The sequence below is a fragment of the Molossus molossus genome, unplaced genomic scaffold, assembly GCF_014108415.1.
Source record: "Molossus molossus isolate mMolMol1 unplaced genomic scaffold, mMolMol1.p scaffold_m16_p_5, whole genome shotgun sequence".
NCBI lineage: Eukaryota > Metazoa > Chordata > Mammalia > Chiroptera > Molossidae > Molossus > Molossus molossus.
The window spans coordinates 86,818,393-86,834,515 of record NW_023425388.1 but is presented as its reverse complement, the minus strand read 5'-3'; the positions used below and the strand labels follow the sequence as shown (position 1 = coordinate 86,834,515).

The 16,123-nt window shown below is 39.3% G+C and overlaps 1 protein-coding gene across 2 annotated transcripts; it reads right to left on the bottom strand.

The window, feature by feature from the left end:
* Nucleotides 1–3,231: 3,231 nt before the first annotated feature.
* On the bottom strand, nt 3,232–8,230 carry TRMT10C (tRNA methyltransferase 10C, mitochondrial RNase P subunit). Of its 2 annotated transcripts, none has more exons than XM_036243297.1 (2): nt 8,100–8,230; nt 3,232–4,664 (listed from the first exon to the last, which is right to left on the bottom strand). In XM_036243297.1, exon 2 carries the CDS (start codon nt 4,650–4,652, stop codon nt 3,408–3,410), a length of 1,245 nt encoding a protein of 414 aa, XP_036099190.1. In that variant the 5' UTR covers nt 4,653–4,664; nt 8,100–8,230; the 3' UTR covers nt 3,232–3,407. The 2 variants fall into 2 exon arrangements, with proteins under 2 accessions (XP_036099190.1, XP_036099189.1); XM_036243296.1 differs by having other exon boundaries at nt 8,128–8,230.
* Between the last annotated feature and the right edge of the window lie 7,893 nt (nt 8,231–16,123).

Here is a 16,123-nt window from a genome sequence, read left to right as displayed (position 1 = left end):
ATGTCTGTGATATGTAAAAAGGGGAGACAATCACAACATAGGCAACAAAAGTTGCCTTCAAAATAGAATATAGAATAAATAATTGGGTGTTTGAGGTAATGTAAAAGACATTACTTCCTACTTAGTTCCCTGTGAAAGTTTGGAGAAATTGAAGCAGCATCTGGGATTCTGTTTTTAGAATTTTTAAGAAAATTTTAGAATTTGGAAAATTAAAATCAGCTAGTTCAAGCTGGATGAGATTGACATTGATTTATCTACATAAGAGAAAAGCAGTCTTAGAAATCAGTTCTTGCTTGGCTATTTGGAAAGGGTATTTTCCTTTTAATTCTAGTGTTGTATTACTGAAATAACAGCATATTGTTACACAGAAATAATAATGTACTCCTTAAGGGACACAATAACTTGTATATACTACTAGAAATTCCATACATTCCAATAAAATTCCATTCCATTTGAATAGGTAGACTGAATATTTACTTAGCACTATGTGTCAGACACTATATTAAGTGTTTTACTTAAGAACTATTTCTAATCCTTTTATAGATAAGGATAACACATTTCAAGAGATTAAGCAATTTAAGCAATGTCAGAGCCTGTGAGGATGGAACTGAGCTGGAACCCAGGGAGCAAGGCTGGGAGACCAGTGAGGTGCCCCTACGAGCCTTATTTATTTAAAACAATTTTTTCTTTATTGATTTTATAGAGAGAGGAAGGGAGAGGAAGAGAGGGATGGAAACATCGATGAGAGAGAACATCGACTGGCCGCCTCCTGCATGCCCCCCACTGGGAATTTGGCTCACAACCTGGGCATGTGCTCTGACCGGGAATCGAACCTACAACCTCTTGGTGCATGGGTCAGTGCTCAACCACTGAGCCAAACTGGCTGGGCCCTCTGAGCCTTATTTACCTCACTCTAGTGCTGGTCCTGCCAGGCAACCTTAACCTTTTACACTTTAACCTCTATGCTGTTTTAACTTCAATGTATCTCAAGCAATTCAAGTATTAACACCTTACTATAATAGGGTCTAACAGTTGGAATTCATATCAATTTTAAATTTACACATCACTTCGTCAAGGACCTTCCTGATCCCAAAAGTTTAGGTTAGGCATACCCTGTTTTTCCATTGCATTTTATACTTATGTAGATTAAAATCTGGTACTTTATTTTTTTAATTTATTTTTTTATCCTTACCCAAGGACATTTTTCCATTTTTGTTCAGATAAAGTGGGAGGGAAAGAGAGAGAAACATCAACGTGAAAGGGACATATTGAGTGGATGCCTCCCGCATGACCCCAACCAGGGCTGGGGATGAATCGAAACCCAGGTATGTGCCCTTGACAGGAATCGAACCTGCAACTCATTGGTCCGCTGGGCGACGGTCTAACGGCTGAGCCAAACTGGCCAGGGCAAAAAGCTTGTATTTTAAGTCAGACAGATTTTTTGAGATGATACTTAAAGGCCAAATTATTATTTTTATTTATTTTATTCTCACCCTAGGACATTGTTTGCATTTATCTTCAGTTAGAGCAGGAGGGAGAACGGGAGGAAGAGAGAGAGAGAGAGAAACATCGATGTGAGAGAGACATATCTACTGGTTGCCACCCACATGACCCCAACTGGGACCGGGGACAAACTGCAACCAAGATATGTGCCCTTAGCGGGAACCAAACCCGGGTGTCTCTGGTCCTCAGGTCCACACTCTAACCGCTGAGCCAAACTGGCCAGGGCAAAGGCCGAATTATTTTGAGTAAATTTTCCTTATCTGTAAAAAACGTATTAATAGTACCTGTAACCTAGTTGTTTAAATAATTCAGGTAAACTGCATTCTGTTTGGCACAAAGTAGGTACATAGTATTTGGTAGAAGTTAGGGCTCGCACCCTGGCCGATTTTGCTCAGTGGTTAGAGCGTCGGCCTGTGGTCCAGAGAGACCTGGGTTCGGTTCCCGCTAAGGGCACGTACCTCGGTTGCAGTTTGTCCCCAGCCCTGGATGGGTCATGTGGGTGGCAACCACTCGATGTGTCCCTTTCACATCGATGTTTCTCGCTCTCTCCCTCCCACTCTATCTGAACAAAAAATGGAAAAATGTCTTCGGGTGAGGATAAAAAAAATAAAATAAAAGTTAGGCCTCGCTTTAAGAAATATATTGGATAGCATCTTATGCTAGTTTTCATTTCAGAAACTAGGAAGAAATGCTTGGCCATACATCCCTATTTCCTATGTTTTAAAAAAAATTCAGTGGCGCAGGTAGTCTACAATAAACATGGTTCCTAAAGTTCATTTCTTAGGAAATAAGTATACATTTTCTCAAGCATATTAGGACTCATTAGGTAGCAAGTGGCAGAAACCCAACTCAAAATGGCTTAAGCAAAAGGGAATTATTAGAGGGATACCAGGATATCATATGAGGTTTGACCAACCAATAAATGCTAAAGGAAATCTACAGCTAGATAATCGGAGGCAGAGATTTGAATAGCTCCAGAAATTGGTCTTATTTCTGAAGGTAAGCTTCACTCTCTCCTGGTTTCCGTCATAGAAAGTGACATGTCCACCACCAATTCTGGAACTTCCTGTCAATGTCCATCACCAGAAAGGAACTAACACCACCGATCTTACTTCTCAAGCCCCCAAAGTATTGGAAATGTGTTGTGACTGGCCTATCTTAAAGTCAGATGCCCACCTCTCAGCTTGAGTGAGTTGTCTCCTTTGAGATAATCAGCTGTGGCCAAGAGAGTCAAGTCTCTAAAAATAGGGCAAATTTCATTCAAATCATATGGCTGGAGAAAAGGAACTATTTCCTAGAAAAGAAAAGCCATATACACTATAGTAGGAAAGTGCTGTATGGAACACTTATCAAATAAATCCTTTTCTTTTAAGAGGAAAAGAAATGAGTTTTATCCCTCCAAATCCATTTTTCATCATACATTTTCATATGACACACCAAGAGATTGCTTAACATTTTAATACTCAGTTAAACAATATACCTTAGTCCTATGACATGTCCAGCACTGTATCAAATGTTCCTTTAATAAGTGAATGACCACCTGAGGTTTAGAAATATTTTGTCAATTTTTGATGAAAGGGTAGTTGCTGACATGGCTAAAAGAACATTTTAGAAGGAAAATGGACTTAACAGATTCATAAAAAAACCACACTAATGATACAACTGTTTTAATGGCTTCAACAAATTTGAACAACTCTTTTTATTTTCTAAGATTAAGTTTCTTTTTATACTAAACAATATATTTCCAAAGTTTTACAGATAATTAATTGGGGAAAGATACAATACTTCAGTTAGTTTGGAAAGGTAACTCTTTAAAGAGCAAGTGAATTCCATCCAGGAAGAGACTAACAAAACTGTATATCAAACCCATTTACTTTTTAAGCTATCAAATATTCTCTTTCAAGTCACCTTTTCTGTTTATATATATTTAGAGAACCTTTTGGAAATGAATTCACAGTCTTTGACTTCTTCTCTCTGTTGGCAAACTCCTGAGAATGCTGGGAAATCTCCAGATAACCAGTATGCTTTCTCTTAGGAACAAATTTCAGAGCCTCTTCCCAACTACCAGTGTTTTTCAGACATAACAAAATACGCGTTATTTGATCTAAGGTGAGATTTTTTGTACCAATGTCCCACTGTAAATATTTATCTAACGGAAGGCATTCTGTTGCCAGATTCAGCCGTTTTGCCTTGGCTAGGGATATGCCTGGCTGCATATTCTTATCAACAAAAGATCCCACTATATAAATTTTGTCATGCTTGAAAGTAGTCATAACATTGGGAGAATCTGCAGTTAAATATATAATACTGTCCTTTGGAAATAAATCTACGTGAGACTTTTCTGTTGCTGTGAAAAGCAATTTGTTCCATTTTTTTCCATAACGTTTAATAAACATTCTATGAAAAGGGCTATCTATTTTAAGATTGCAGAAATAAATATGGAAAGGATCAACATCTCTTCTGTTCCATCCTTCACTTTCTAAAAGTTGGGAAACAGTATTCTGCAGTTCTTTTGATTTCATATAATCATCATAGGCCATGTCAAAAACCAAAGGTTGTCCAAACTGCATGGCCTGGACACCCTTCCAGCCCATTGCTATGTCCATCTGCCTATCCCAAAGTCGTAGAAATAGAAAGTTTTGCTGTTTATCTTCCTGAGTGGTTTCTAACACCTGGTCTTTTGCTTTTGCCTTTGCTGCTGCTTTCATTTCCTTTTTTATTTGTTTAGCTTTTTTCATTTTTTCCTTAACATATAAATATTTTAAATATTTTTTTTTTGATGATTTAGAAACACATTCCATAACAGTTTTGAGCTCTTCTTCACTGATGTGTTCTGGTACTTCTCTGCCAAGCAATCTCCACATCTCAATTAACTCCCTAGTGGCAGTTACAGGATCTTCTGAGTCTGCTGAAACACCTTCTTGCACACTAGATTTCATTGTAATTTTCCACCCATCCAATTGCAGCTGTTCAGGTGATGTACTTTCCTTTTTAGAATAGTACATAGCTGGTATTTTGGAAGACATGTATCCCTGCAGAATTGTTGAATGTAAAACCCTTCTCTTCCTATTAAGGGTAAATGGCACCAAAACTCTGGCAAAAGGTCTTATGAAGGTGATACTAATTCCCATTTTGAGGAAAACAGGCATGTAAGAAAACCCCTATAAAAGAAGAAAAATGTAATGAAAAGTTAGGTAAAAATTTTGAAAACATCTGAACTAACTGTACAAATATAAATTTGAGACATCAAAATGCAAAAAATTTCTGAAACACAAAGTGGAATCTTAGTACAACTTTATTTGCTGCACCATTAATTTTTCCTAGACTCCTGTGGCCTAGAACTTATGACCGCTCACTAGGCAAAAGTATAAAACTTACTTGGGTTCTTATTTCAGACATGAATTTCACGATTGCTTTAGGCCAGTGGTTCTCAATCTGTGGGTCACGACCCCTTTGGGGGTCGAACAACCCTTTCACAGGGGTCGCCTAAGACATGACAGTAGCAAAATTACAGTTATAAAGTAGCAATAAAAATAATTTTATGGTTGGGGGTCACCACAATATGAGGAACTGTATTAAAGAATTGCAGCATTAGGAAGGTTGAGAACCACTGCTTTAGGCAAAAGGATACTTTGACGACCCTTTTGAAATATGAATCCAGGGGCCCAGAAAGTCAATGTTAGTAGATAACAAAGTAATATACCACCGATGTTGCTGAGATCATGATGCTATATTCTTTTCCATTCTATACTAATCCAGATACAGAGTGGGGCAAAAGTAGCTTTATAATTGTTCATGGAAAATAATGCAATAATTAATAAATAAAACAAAAATAAACTCTGTGTTTCACATATTTACAACTGTAAACCTACTTTTGCCCCACCCTGTACAGACCCAAACATAAGATCTGTAACAAGCAACACCTGAAGATAAAGGGCTGAAAGTTACAGAATATGGCAACTGGTAAAAAAGCATAGGAGCTGCTGTACCAATGCTCTTATATGTTTTGAAAACAGAAATAGAGAGGTCTACTGATTTTAAAACAAAGCAAACCTCCTTTCTTCAGTTCAGACTTTATTTTGCAGCAAATAATGTTACTGCCAAACAAAATGTCCAAAATTAGGGCAAATATATATAAGCTTCACAGTTTTATCCTAAAGGTCTGGATGTCCACAAAATAATGAAGATGCTTAAAAATGTGAAACTAGTGCTGGATTTGAAGGGAATAAAAGGAAATCAACTTTGTATAAAATGCAACTAAAATACTTGAAAAGAAAATTTTCTTCTTCTAATGACTGCGTGCTCCTGGGTTTCCTGCCTCTTTGACCTGTGCACCGATCGATGTTCAGATGCCCCATCCCCTCACCCCCTTTAAAGGTGGATGTGCCTCTGAGTTCTGACCTTAGCTCTTTTTTCAATCTAAACATTTTCCCTATGAGGTTAGATTTACCTCAGTGGCTTCAATCACCATGAATCAGAAGACACCTCAAATGCAACAAACTGAAATAATCTCTCCCCTTTGCCTTCCCAATCTGTTCCTCCCTCTGCATTGTTTCAGGGGGGAGCACTGCTATCCATTTATTTGCTGAAGCCGGAAACTGGAAGTCATTTCATTACTGTCCTCTCTCACACACAGTGTTCATTTGAGTTATAGTCACTTTACTTTCTAAATACTTTTTTAATTCACTTCTCTTCAACCCCATTTTCTTAATTGCATCTCCTAGACTCCAGATTTGCTCTCCTTCATCTTTACGCCATTTGGAGCAAGTGAAAATCTGGTCAATGAACTCATATTGTCTCCAATGCGCTTTTCTGAGCCCACTGCTGCCAGGTTAAAGTCCAAATGTGTAAATGTGGTTTACAGTTTTTCATGAAATCATCCTTAGCTCAACCTCTTTAGCTACACCTCTCTAGTAATTCACCTCATATATATATATATATATATATATATATATATATATTTTTTTTTTTTTAGATTTTCAATAGATTTTAGGGAGAAAGGAAGGGAGAGGGAGAGTGAAACATTAATCAGCTGCCTCCTGCACACCCCCTACTGGGGATAGAGCCTGCAACCTAGACATGTGCCCTGACCATTTTAACACTACATTGTAATTGCCTCTTTACTTATTTGCCCCAGTAGATAGTAAACTATCAGGCCAAGGATTGTGTTTACATTAACATTGAACTCAATGCTCAGTGGTATATGACTCTCAAAAATCACTCAAGTATTTTTCTTTTATAATTTTTTAAAAATGTTTTTAAAACCAAGCATTGCCTTGGCTGGTGTGGCTCTAGAGTGAGAAAGGGGGCCGGGGGCGGGGGAGAAACACATCGACTGGTTGCCTCTTGAATGTGCCAGAATGTGCCCTGACTGGGAATCAAACTTGGCACCTTTTGATGTATGGGACAAGGTTCCAATCAACTGAGTCACATCAGCCAGGGCTCTTTTTTTTTTTTTTTATCCTCACCCGAGGCTATTTTTCCATTTTTTGTACAGATAGAGAGGGAGGTAGAGAGAGAGAGAAACATCGACGTGAAGGGACACATCGAGTGGCTGCCACTCGCACAACCAACCAGGGCCGGGGACAAACTGCAACCAAGGTACGTGCCCTTAGCGGGAACTGAACCCGGGTCTCTCCGGACCGCAGGCCGACGCTCTAACCGCTGAGCCAAACCGGCCAGGGCCCAGGGCTCTTTATTTGAGCCAAACTGACCACATATGCAGGGAGCAAGTTCTCAAATGCTCCTCAAGTATTTTTCAAATAAATACCCTGGCTCAATAAAAACAATTTACTTTAGACTTCCTGGAATATTTAACTGGGAGTCCTCAGCCCCAATATGAGAAACACTAATTTCAAAACAAAAGTTTTTAAAGTTTTGTCTCTGTAACTGGTCAAGAATTTCAGGATATCATAGAAATGAAAACCCCAAATATAAAAAAGCAAACAAGGACATTATTTTGGGAAACACTGCTTTTGTTCCAGATATTGTACTATTTATAGTTTCTTAAATCACTGGGTTTCCTTTTTTATTATTATTCAAAGAATACTTTATTAATTTTTGTAATCAAATCTTGCAGATAAGACCATACATACTTAATGCAGTGCATTACCCCTGTACGAATGCAAAAAATTATGTTTGTTTCTAGACCAGTATGGCTTTTAACTTCTGTATAATGCCAACCCAACACAGCACAACTGGGATACTTTTCCCAAAGTTGACAGCACAGATAAAGTTCCTCAAAATTCAAATTACACACACACACACCCCCAACAACCCAGCAATCCCAATCCACAGTATCCCTGACAGAAATGTGTGCATAAATGCACCCAAATCTTGTACAGGCAGACTTGGTTTGATTGCTCTACACAGTGTACATTTTTACAAACGGACGGCAAGGTCCTTCACCAGCAAAAAAAATCACAATTTGCTTTATTGAGGTGATCTGGAACCCAACCAGCAATATTTCGATTAAGAGCAACATGTTCAATGCATCAAATATGGGCTTCCTCTGAACTGTGGGCCTTTTGAACGCACATGCTCCACTAAGTCTTATGCCACTTCGGTCTCCCGCGTCCTCCCACCTCAACACGCACACTGGGAGAGGACAAGAAACGCTGGTACCAGGACTGCAGAGACAGTGGCTCCCACCGCAGAAGCTGCAGGCACCTGAGAAGTGGCCGGTTGCTGAAGTGCGGCTTCTCGGAGCTCACAGTTCCTACATCAATTCCCGCAGTGTCAGTTACCCAGGCCGCGCAGCCGGAAATCCCGCCCTCTCCTCCAGCGTGGTCGCGTGACGGCGGGCGCAGGGGGACGTTTTCAGGCCCGGTAAGCAGCGCAGTGGAAGGGAAGGCTGGCTGCTCTCGCCTGCGCCATTGGAAACAACCCTTTCAGCAGAGTTGGGCTAGGTAGCTGAGTTTTTTGTTGTTGCTGCTCTGTTGTTCCATTATATTGTTTCTTTTGTTTTCTTTACTTTTTTTTGTTCCCCCATTAATTAAAACTCTTTGTAATCCTTTTCCCTTTTCATCTCATTTATTGATTTTAGAGAGGAATGGAGAGGGAATGCATTCATTGGTTGCTTTTTTTTAAATCCTCACTCCACATTTTTGCATATATCTTCAGATAGAGCAGGAGGGAGAGAGGGGGGGGAGAGAGAGAGAGAGAGAGAGGGAAACATCAATGTGAGAGAGACACATGGGCTGGTTGCCACCCACTCGATCCCAACTGGGTCCAGGGACAAACTGCAAAGGAGGTACGTGCCCTCAGTGGGAACTGAACCCTGGTCTCTCTGGATCGTGGGCCAATGCTCTAACCGCTGAGTCAAACTGGCCAGGGCTAATTTATTTATTTTTTATTGTTTAGAGAGAGAGAGGGAGAGAGAGATGGAAACATCCATGAGAGAGAACTTAAATTGGCTGCCTCTTGCATGCCCAGGGGTAAAACGCACAACCGGGGCATGTGAGCTGACCGGAATCTAAACAGGGATCTCTCAGTCCTTGGGATTAGCCCAATCCACTGAGTCACACCGCCTGGGCATTTGGTTGTTTCTTGTTTGTGCTTTGAACAGTGATGGGAACAGAAACCTTGGCTATAGGGTTGACGGTCTAACCAACTGAGATACCCTGCCAGGGCTAATCGTCTTCTCTTAACCTACTCTCTGCCTAGTCTCTTTATTTATAAGCATTTATTCCCAGTGGTAAAATAAAACAATGTTTTCTCAAGTCTCCCTGAGCTTTAAACTCCTTGGTGCTACAACTTTAACTTACTAACCATTTTGACCAGTTTATCACCAGTTCTTGGTACAATGCTTAGACCTGATAGGCAACACTAAATATCCACCCCTCTCCCTAGCTCATTTAGAAAATCTAATGTGAAAATGAAATTAAGGCACTACTATAAATTAGTGGCCTTTGGGCCAAAATCAAGTCTGTCAGTGTTCTGTTTAGCCAGCAAAACATTTTTTTTTTTCATCTAGCACATTTTAAAGTGTTTTCATTTAGTTGTCATTGTGAAAACACGACCTACAAACATCATTTATTGGGGAAAGGACAGTCTTTTCAATGAATGGTGCTAAACATAGTTAGACCCACCTTGACCAAGTGGCTCAGTTTGTTGGAGCCTTGTCTTGTACACCAAAAGTTTGCAGGTTCAATTCCTGGTCAGGGCACATACCATATTGGGTGTTTGATCCCTGATTGGGTAATGTACAGGAGGCAATGGATCAATGTTTCTTTCTCTCCCTCTCCCTTTCTCTCTAAAAAAATCAATGAAAACTGCTCTGGTTGGTGTGGCTCAGCTGGTTGAGTTTTGTTCCATGCACTGGAAGGTTGCTGGTCTGATTCCTGGTCAAGTTAGAAATGCAAATTTTAGGGCCCCACTTTCCAACTCTACTGAACCAGAGACTCTGTCAGTGATGCCCCCAAATCTTTGTCTTAACAGGATCTCCAGATTATCTTAATGCACTATAAAGTTAGAGAATTAGTTTTTGAAGAAAAGTTGAAAAGCAAGCAAGAGAATTTTCAGTTAAAGACTTTTCATAGCAAATTTGCTAACAATGTTTTTCTTTGTTATTGTTAAGATGTGTTTAGTCTGGTATTGAGAAATGACACAAATCTTGGTGTACTTTGCTTATGAAGAATGACCACAGTCTATTGACTATTTTTCACAAGAAAGGAAAAAAAAAATCGCATGATGATGTCAGAAGGTCTTAAGATTTTCCTGAAGACCTCCCATATCTGGCATCTGTCTTTCATCTACCAGGACACAGTTTGGGGTTTCAGCTTATAGCCAAAAAACTGGAGATGTCTCCCACCACACCTTAAAAAAAAAAAAAAAAGTTTTTATTGTTTTTTTAGAGAGAGAGAGAAACATCTATGTGAGAACTATGTATTGGCTGCCTCCTGCACGCCCCCTACTGGGGATGGAGCCTGCAATCCAGGAATGTGCCCTGACCTGGAATGGAACCCTGGACCTCTCAGTCCAAGGGATGACACTCAGTTCACTGAGCCACACTGGCTGGGCTTTTTTTTTTTTTTTAGCTACAAAAATAGATTGACATCAGAAGTCAGAGTAAGGAAATAACAGTAGGGTGGCTCCTGGGAGAGACAGCTTAAAATAAGCTTTGTTTTCAACATCAACATTTGTGTGTGACAAGAATGCTGATGTTTTGCAGAGAAAGAGAAAACCAGTTTCTAAATACATAGAGCTGTTTATCAAAAAAGAAAAATGTAAAACAATGTGATAAATCTTCCAAAGCAAAGATAATTTTATAACTAAGTTGAGCTGCTTTATCATTAGTTTTAATTGGTGTCCTTTCTGATATGGTGGTTTAAGATATGTCCCCAAATTCCTTGACATTCTCTTCAAGTGGAGCCTAATTCCCCTTCCCTTGGACTTAGTGAATCACTTCTAGCAAGTAGGAAAAAAGTGGACCAGCATGCAACTTCGGAGAGTAGGTCATAAAAGGCAATGCAGTTTCCTGCTTGTTCCTTTATTTGGATTGTCCAAGTAAGAAACCTTAAAACCTGTAGGGATTAAAAATTTTTTTTTTGCCCTGGTCAGTTTGGCTCAGCGGTTGGTGCATTGCCTGTGGACTAGAGAGTCCTGGGTTCGGTTCCTGCTAGGGGCACATACAAAAAAAAAAATTTTTTTTTTTTAGTTTACTGATTTTAGAGAGAGAGAGAAAGGAAGGGAGAGAAAGAGAGAGAAACATCAATTTGTTGCTTCACTTATTTATGCATTCATTGGTTGATTCTTGTATGAGCCCTGATAAGGGATCAAACACACAATCTTGGTGTCCTGGGACAATGCTCTAACCAACTGAGCTACCTAGCCAGGGTGAGCCTGAAGAGATTTTAAAAAAGGGTTTACTTGAGCCAAACTGCTGATATGTCAGAAAGCAAGATCTCAAACTCTTTGGGAAATGACACTTTTTGCAGTTTCTTTTATATATTTGGAATTAAGGAGGGAAGGTAAGGAAGATTTACATAAACAATGAATGTAACAACACAGAGAAATATCTATTATTGGATTACAAAATAGTTAACAATATAATGTACTCTCTTGAAGGTGGTTATACTTCCCAGAGGTCAAAAAGAGAAGCATTTGAAGGGTGCCTTAACTTAGATGCACAAAAACAGTATACAGGGCTTAAGGCAAAAATAATATTTTATTAGGGAAGTTATAGGCCTGAAGCATGCCTACCCACCATGACCTGGAGGAAGGTGGTGACTATGTTGAGAGGACACTCAAGTGACAAAGACTTTCTCCTGGATCAAACTTTAGTTAGGCTCTTCTGAGTCCTCTTCTGGACTAGTCCACAACCTCACAACCGAGGCCTCATGTGTAACATCTGATCCTTGTCAGACCTGCACAGCTCAGTCTTAGCAAGAGTCCTGCTACTTCATCTCCCCACCCTTGATATCTAAGCCCTTGGCCTGCCTTTAGCAAGAATCCCTCTACCTTTGACGTCTCCTCTCAGTAATTTTCCACCCACTGATCCCCTCACTCTACTCCTTGGCTGTCCCTATTGTATTCAGAGTTGAGCCTGATCACTCCTTCCTATTGCAATATCCCTGTATAAAGTCTTTCTCACCATTTCTAACAAGTGTCAGAATAACTTTTTCTTTAACACAGTGGTTCTCAACCTTCCTAATGCTGGGACCGTTTAATACAGTTCCTCATGTTGTGGTGACCCCCAATCAAAAAATCTTTTTTGTTGCTACTTCATAACTGTAATTTTGCTACTGTTATGTCTTAGGCAACCCCTGTGAAAGGATCATTCGGCTCGCAAAGAGTTTGCAACCCGCAGAATGAGGCCTGGTGCTTTAACACAATCAGCCTGTGTAAGAGGTCCATATGGTGAAGAACTAAGGCTTCTTGCCAATATCCAGTCAAGCTCAGATCTCTGCATATCCACCTTTACTGTATTCTCCCTGAGATCCTGAGCCAGAATCACCCAACTAAGATAGTTCTGAATTCCTAACTAACAGAAACTAGGAGATAAATGTTTGTTTTAAGCCACCAAGTTTTGGGGTAAACTATTGTGCAACGATAGACAAGTAACACACCTGACTACCAGATAAAATAGTAATTGGGGTGCTATGAGAAATATCAGCTTTTGGTTAAGTAAATGTAAGATAGAATAGCTTTAATGGTGACACTTTAAGTTTTTACTCTTTTTGTGCTTTTCATTCAGGTGAATTAAGTACATTCAAAGCTCACCTCATTTACAAAATAGTAAATGAAAGCTGGGAGAAATTAAATGATTTAGTCAAAGCTGAGATTTATTTAAAATTTGCACATCTTGATTTACAATTCTGTGCCTTTTTTTTTTTTTTCCATTATGGTGCACAGTGTAGAAAGAAGAAAAATTTGACATCTTATGCCTTTGCTGAAAAGGAATTATCTTAGTCTATTGGAGTTGGCATAACAGAATATCACAGATTAAGAGGTTTACACAACAAACATTTATTTCTCACAGTTCTAGAAGCTAAGAAGTCCATGATCAAGGCACCAGCAGATTCAGTGTCTGGTTAAAGCCTCTTACTGCTTTACAGATGGTTTTCTTCTTGCTGTGTCCTCACATGGTGGAAGGGAGCTCTCTGGAGTCTTTCTCCTGAGAGCACTAATCTCATTTATGAGGGCTCCATTCTTATGATCTAATCACCTCTCAAAGGCCCTACGATCTAATACTATCACATTGGAGGTTAAGATTTCAACATGAATTTTGGGGTATATACATATTCAGCCCATAACAAGAATAGAGCATATACTAGGTTAAAAAGTAGATATTAGGTATAGCTATGTACAGAGACATCTGTATGTCCTAGTAGAAATGGTGGAGTCAATTTTTCAAATGCATTGTTTAGTATAGGTCCCTCTTTCTTAAAAAAAATTATTTTTCTTTATTAATTTTTGAGAGAGAAGAAGGGAGAGGGAGAGAAAGAGAGAAACATTGATGAGAAAGAACATCAGTTTGCCGCCTCCTGCATGCTCCCCACTGAGGATTGGGCCCACAACCTGGGCATGTGCCCTGCCTAGGAATCCAACCAGCGACCTCTTGGTGCATGGGTCAATGCTCAAACCCTGAGCCACACCGGCTGGTAGGTCCCTCTTTTACTCATCAATGGGCAGAGCTAAATGATAATTTGTGAGCTATTGCTTTTTCTTTTTAAAACTTTCTGGAATAGCCAAAATACATTTTTCACTAGTAGTCCCTATGTCAGCAAATGGTATTTCTCAATAATCAAGCCAAAAATCTGGGAGTAATCTTTGCCATTTCCTTCTAATTTCTGACCTCCAATCAATCACAGAATGTTGTTTATTAGGAGTATTAAATATTTCTCATTCTACTGCCAAAATTAATTTGGTTTCCCTGCTTCTAATCTTGTCCTCCTTCTAAAATATTCTCCAAACTGCTATCAGGATATTCTATATAAAATGTAAATCTGGCCCTGGACAGTTTGGTTCAGCCATAAGAGCCTCGGCCCGCGGACCAGAGAGTCCCGGGTTTGGTTCCTGCTAAGGGCATGTGCCTCGGTTGCAGTTTGTCCCCGGCCCCAATTGGGGTCATGTGAGTGGCAACCACTCCATGTGTTTCTCTCACATTGATGTTTCTCTCTCTTTTCCTCCCTCTTTCCCTCCTGCTCTATCTGGAGATGAATGCAAAAATGTCCTTGGGTGAGGATAAAAAATAAAAAGTAAATCTGATAATATTCTTCTGTCTAAAACCACCCAATGGCTTTCATTGTATTAGAATAAAGTTGTAAATCTTAACTATGGATAATGCAGCCATGTGTAAGCTGCCTACCTCTGCTTATTTCTCTAACTTAACTTTCCAGCTATTGATAAAAAACCCTCTCCCCTTAGCCAAATCTGAGTCTGACACCTCTGAGCCCTCCTATCAACTAGGCCCTAATGTTGGACTCTGTCCTTAGTTGGTTAAGTACAGTTTTAGTAAGAATTCTGCTGAGTCAGTCTAGTGAAAATCTCTCACCCTTGTTATTGAATCATTCTTTGTATCTGATAAAATACCTCATCCTGTGGTATCTGATAAAATATCTCATCCAGTGTGGCTCAGTGGTTGAGTGTGGAACCATGCATCAAGAAGTCGCTGGTTTGATTCCCAGTCAGGACACATGCCCAGGTTGTGGGCCAAATCCCCAGTGGGGGCATGCAGGAGGCAGCCAATCGATGTTCTCTCTCATCGATGTTTCTCTCTCTCTCTCCCTTCCTCTCTCCAAAATCAATAAAAGGAAAAAAATACCTCATCCTCCACTCTATCATTTTATATGTTTTCATTGATTTTTTTTTAGAGAGAGAGGAAGGGAGAGAGAGATAGAAACATTGATGTGAGAGAGAAACATAGATTAGCTGCCTCCTGTACAGCCCCCACTGGGGATCAAGCCTGCAACCCGGGCATGTGCCCTGACTGGGAATCAAACTGGGACCTTTTGGTCCATGAAGTGATGCTCAATCCGTTGAGCCAGACCAGGTGGGCTCATCCTTCACTCTCAACATCATATCACCCTGGCTTTCCTTCAGCAAGAATCCATTCATTCTGTGTAGCAAGAATCTCTCATACCCCTTAATGTTATCTCTTAGTAATTTTGCATTTATTGACCTTTACCTTGATCCTTGGCTACAAATCCCCTCCACTCCTCTTTGAAATTGAAGTTGATCCTAATCTCTATCTCTTACTGCAAAATCCGCATTGCAGCAATGCCTCTTGAATATCATCTTCCTTATTGTCTTTAACAAATGTCAATGAATAATGTTTTCTTTAACTCTACTTCCTCATAACTTTTAGCTTTAGCTGAACTGGATGTTCCCCTCCTGCCTTAAGATCTTTGCATATACTGTTCCTTTGGCTATGATCATTTTCCTACCTAACTACTACTACTACTGTTCTTCAAACTGAGTACTGTTTTCTCAGGGAAGTATTCATTGTCTTTCTTTTTTTTTTTTTTGTCAGGGAAGTATTCTTTGAATCCCAAGCTTTGTTAGCTCTCACACTAGATGTTCCATGGCACCTTTTCTTTCTTAACACTCTTCACACTTGCAGTTTGTTGTTCACTGTAAACTCCATATGGATAAAAGCAACGTGGCCTTGTTTGCCAGCATCCCCAACACCTGCTATTGACTGGCACATAGTCAACACTCAAATACTAGCTGAAGGTATGAATAAACACACACATGACCAAAAACTTTAAACAAAAGAACACAAACATACAAAGAATGGAATTTGCTTACAATATTTAATTTTTATGTTCACTTGTAATTTTAATATGGCATTAATAATATAGAAATCAAAGATTGATTTGATATTTAATTTCTATTGACCACAGTTTTGCTGCCATTCTATTAAACTATAAGAAAATTGCTTTTCAAAAGAAAGATCCTCTACCTTGACTAATACTGTAAAATATTAATGATGGTATCTGACTTCCTGGTTCATTAATAGGACACAAAAGAACATATTCACTTTAGAAAAATTAACAAATCAAACCTTAATCTAAAATACAATACTGTGTGTGAGCTAGAAGTGTTCCTTTTCTTCCAGTATCTAAAGTTTTAGTGGGCCAAAAAAAAAAAAAATCATACATAACAAAAAAGTAAC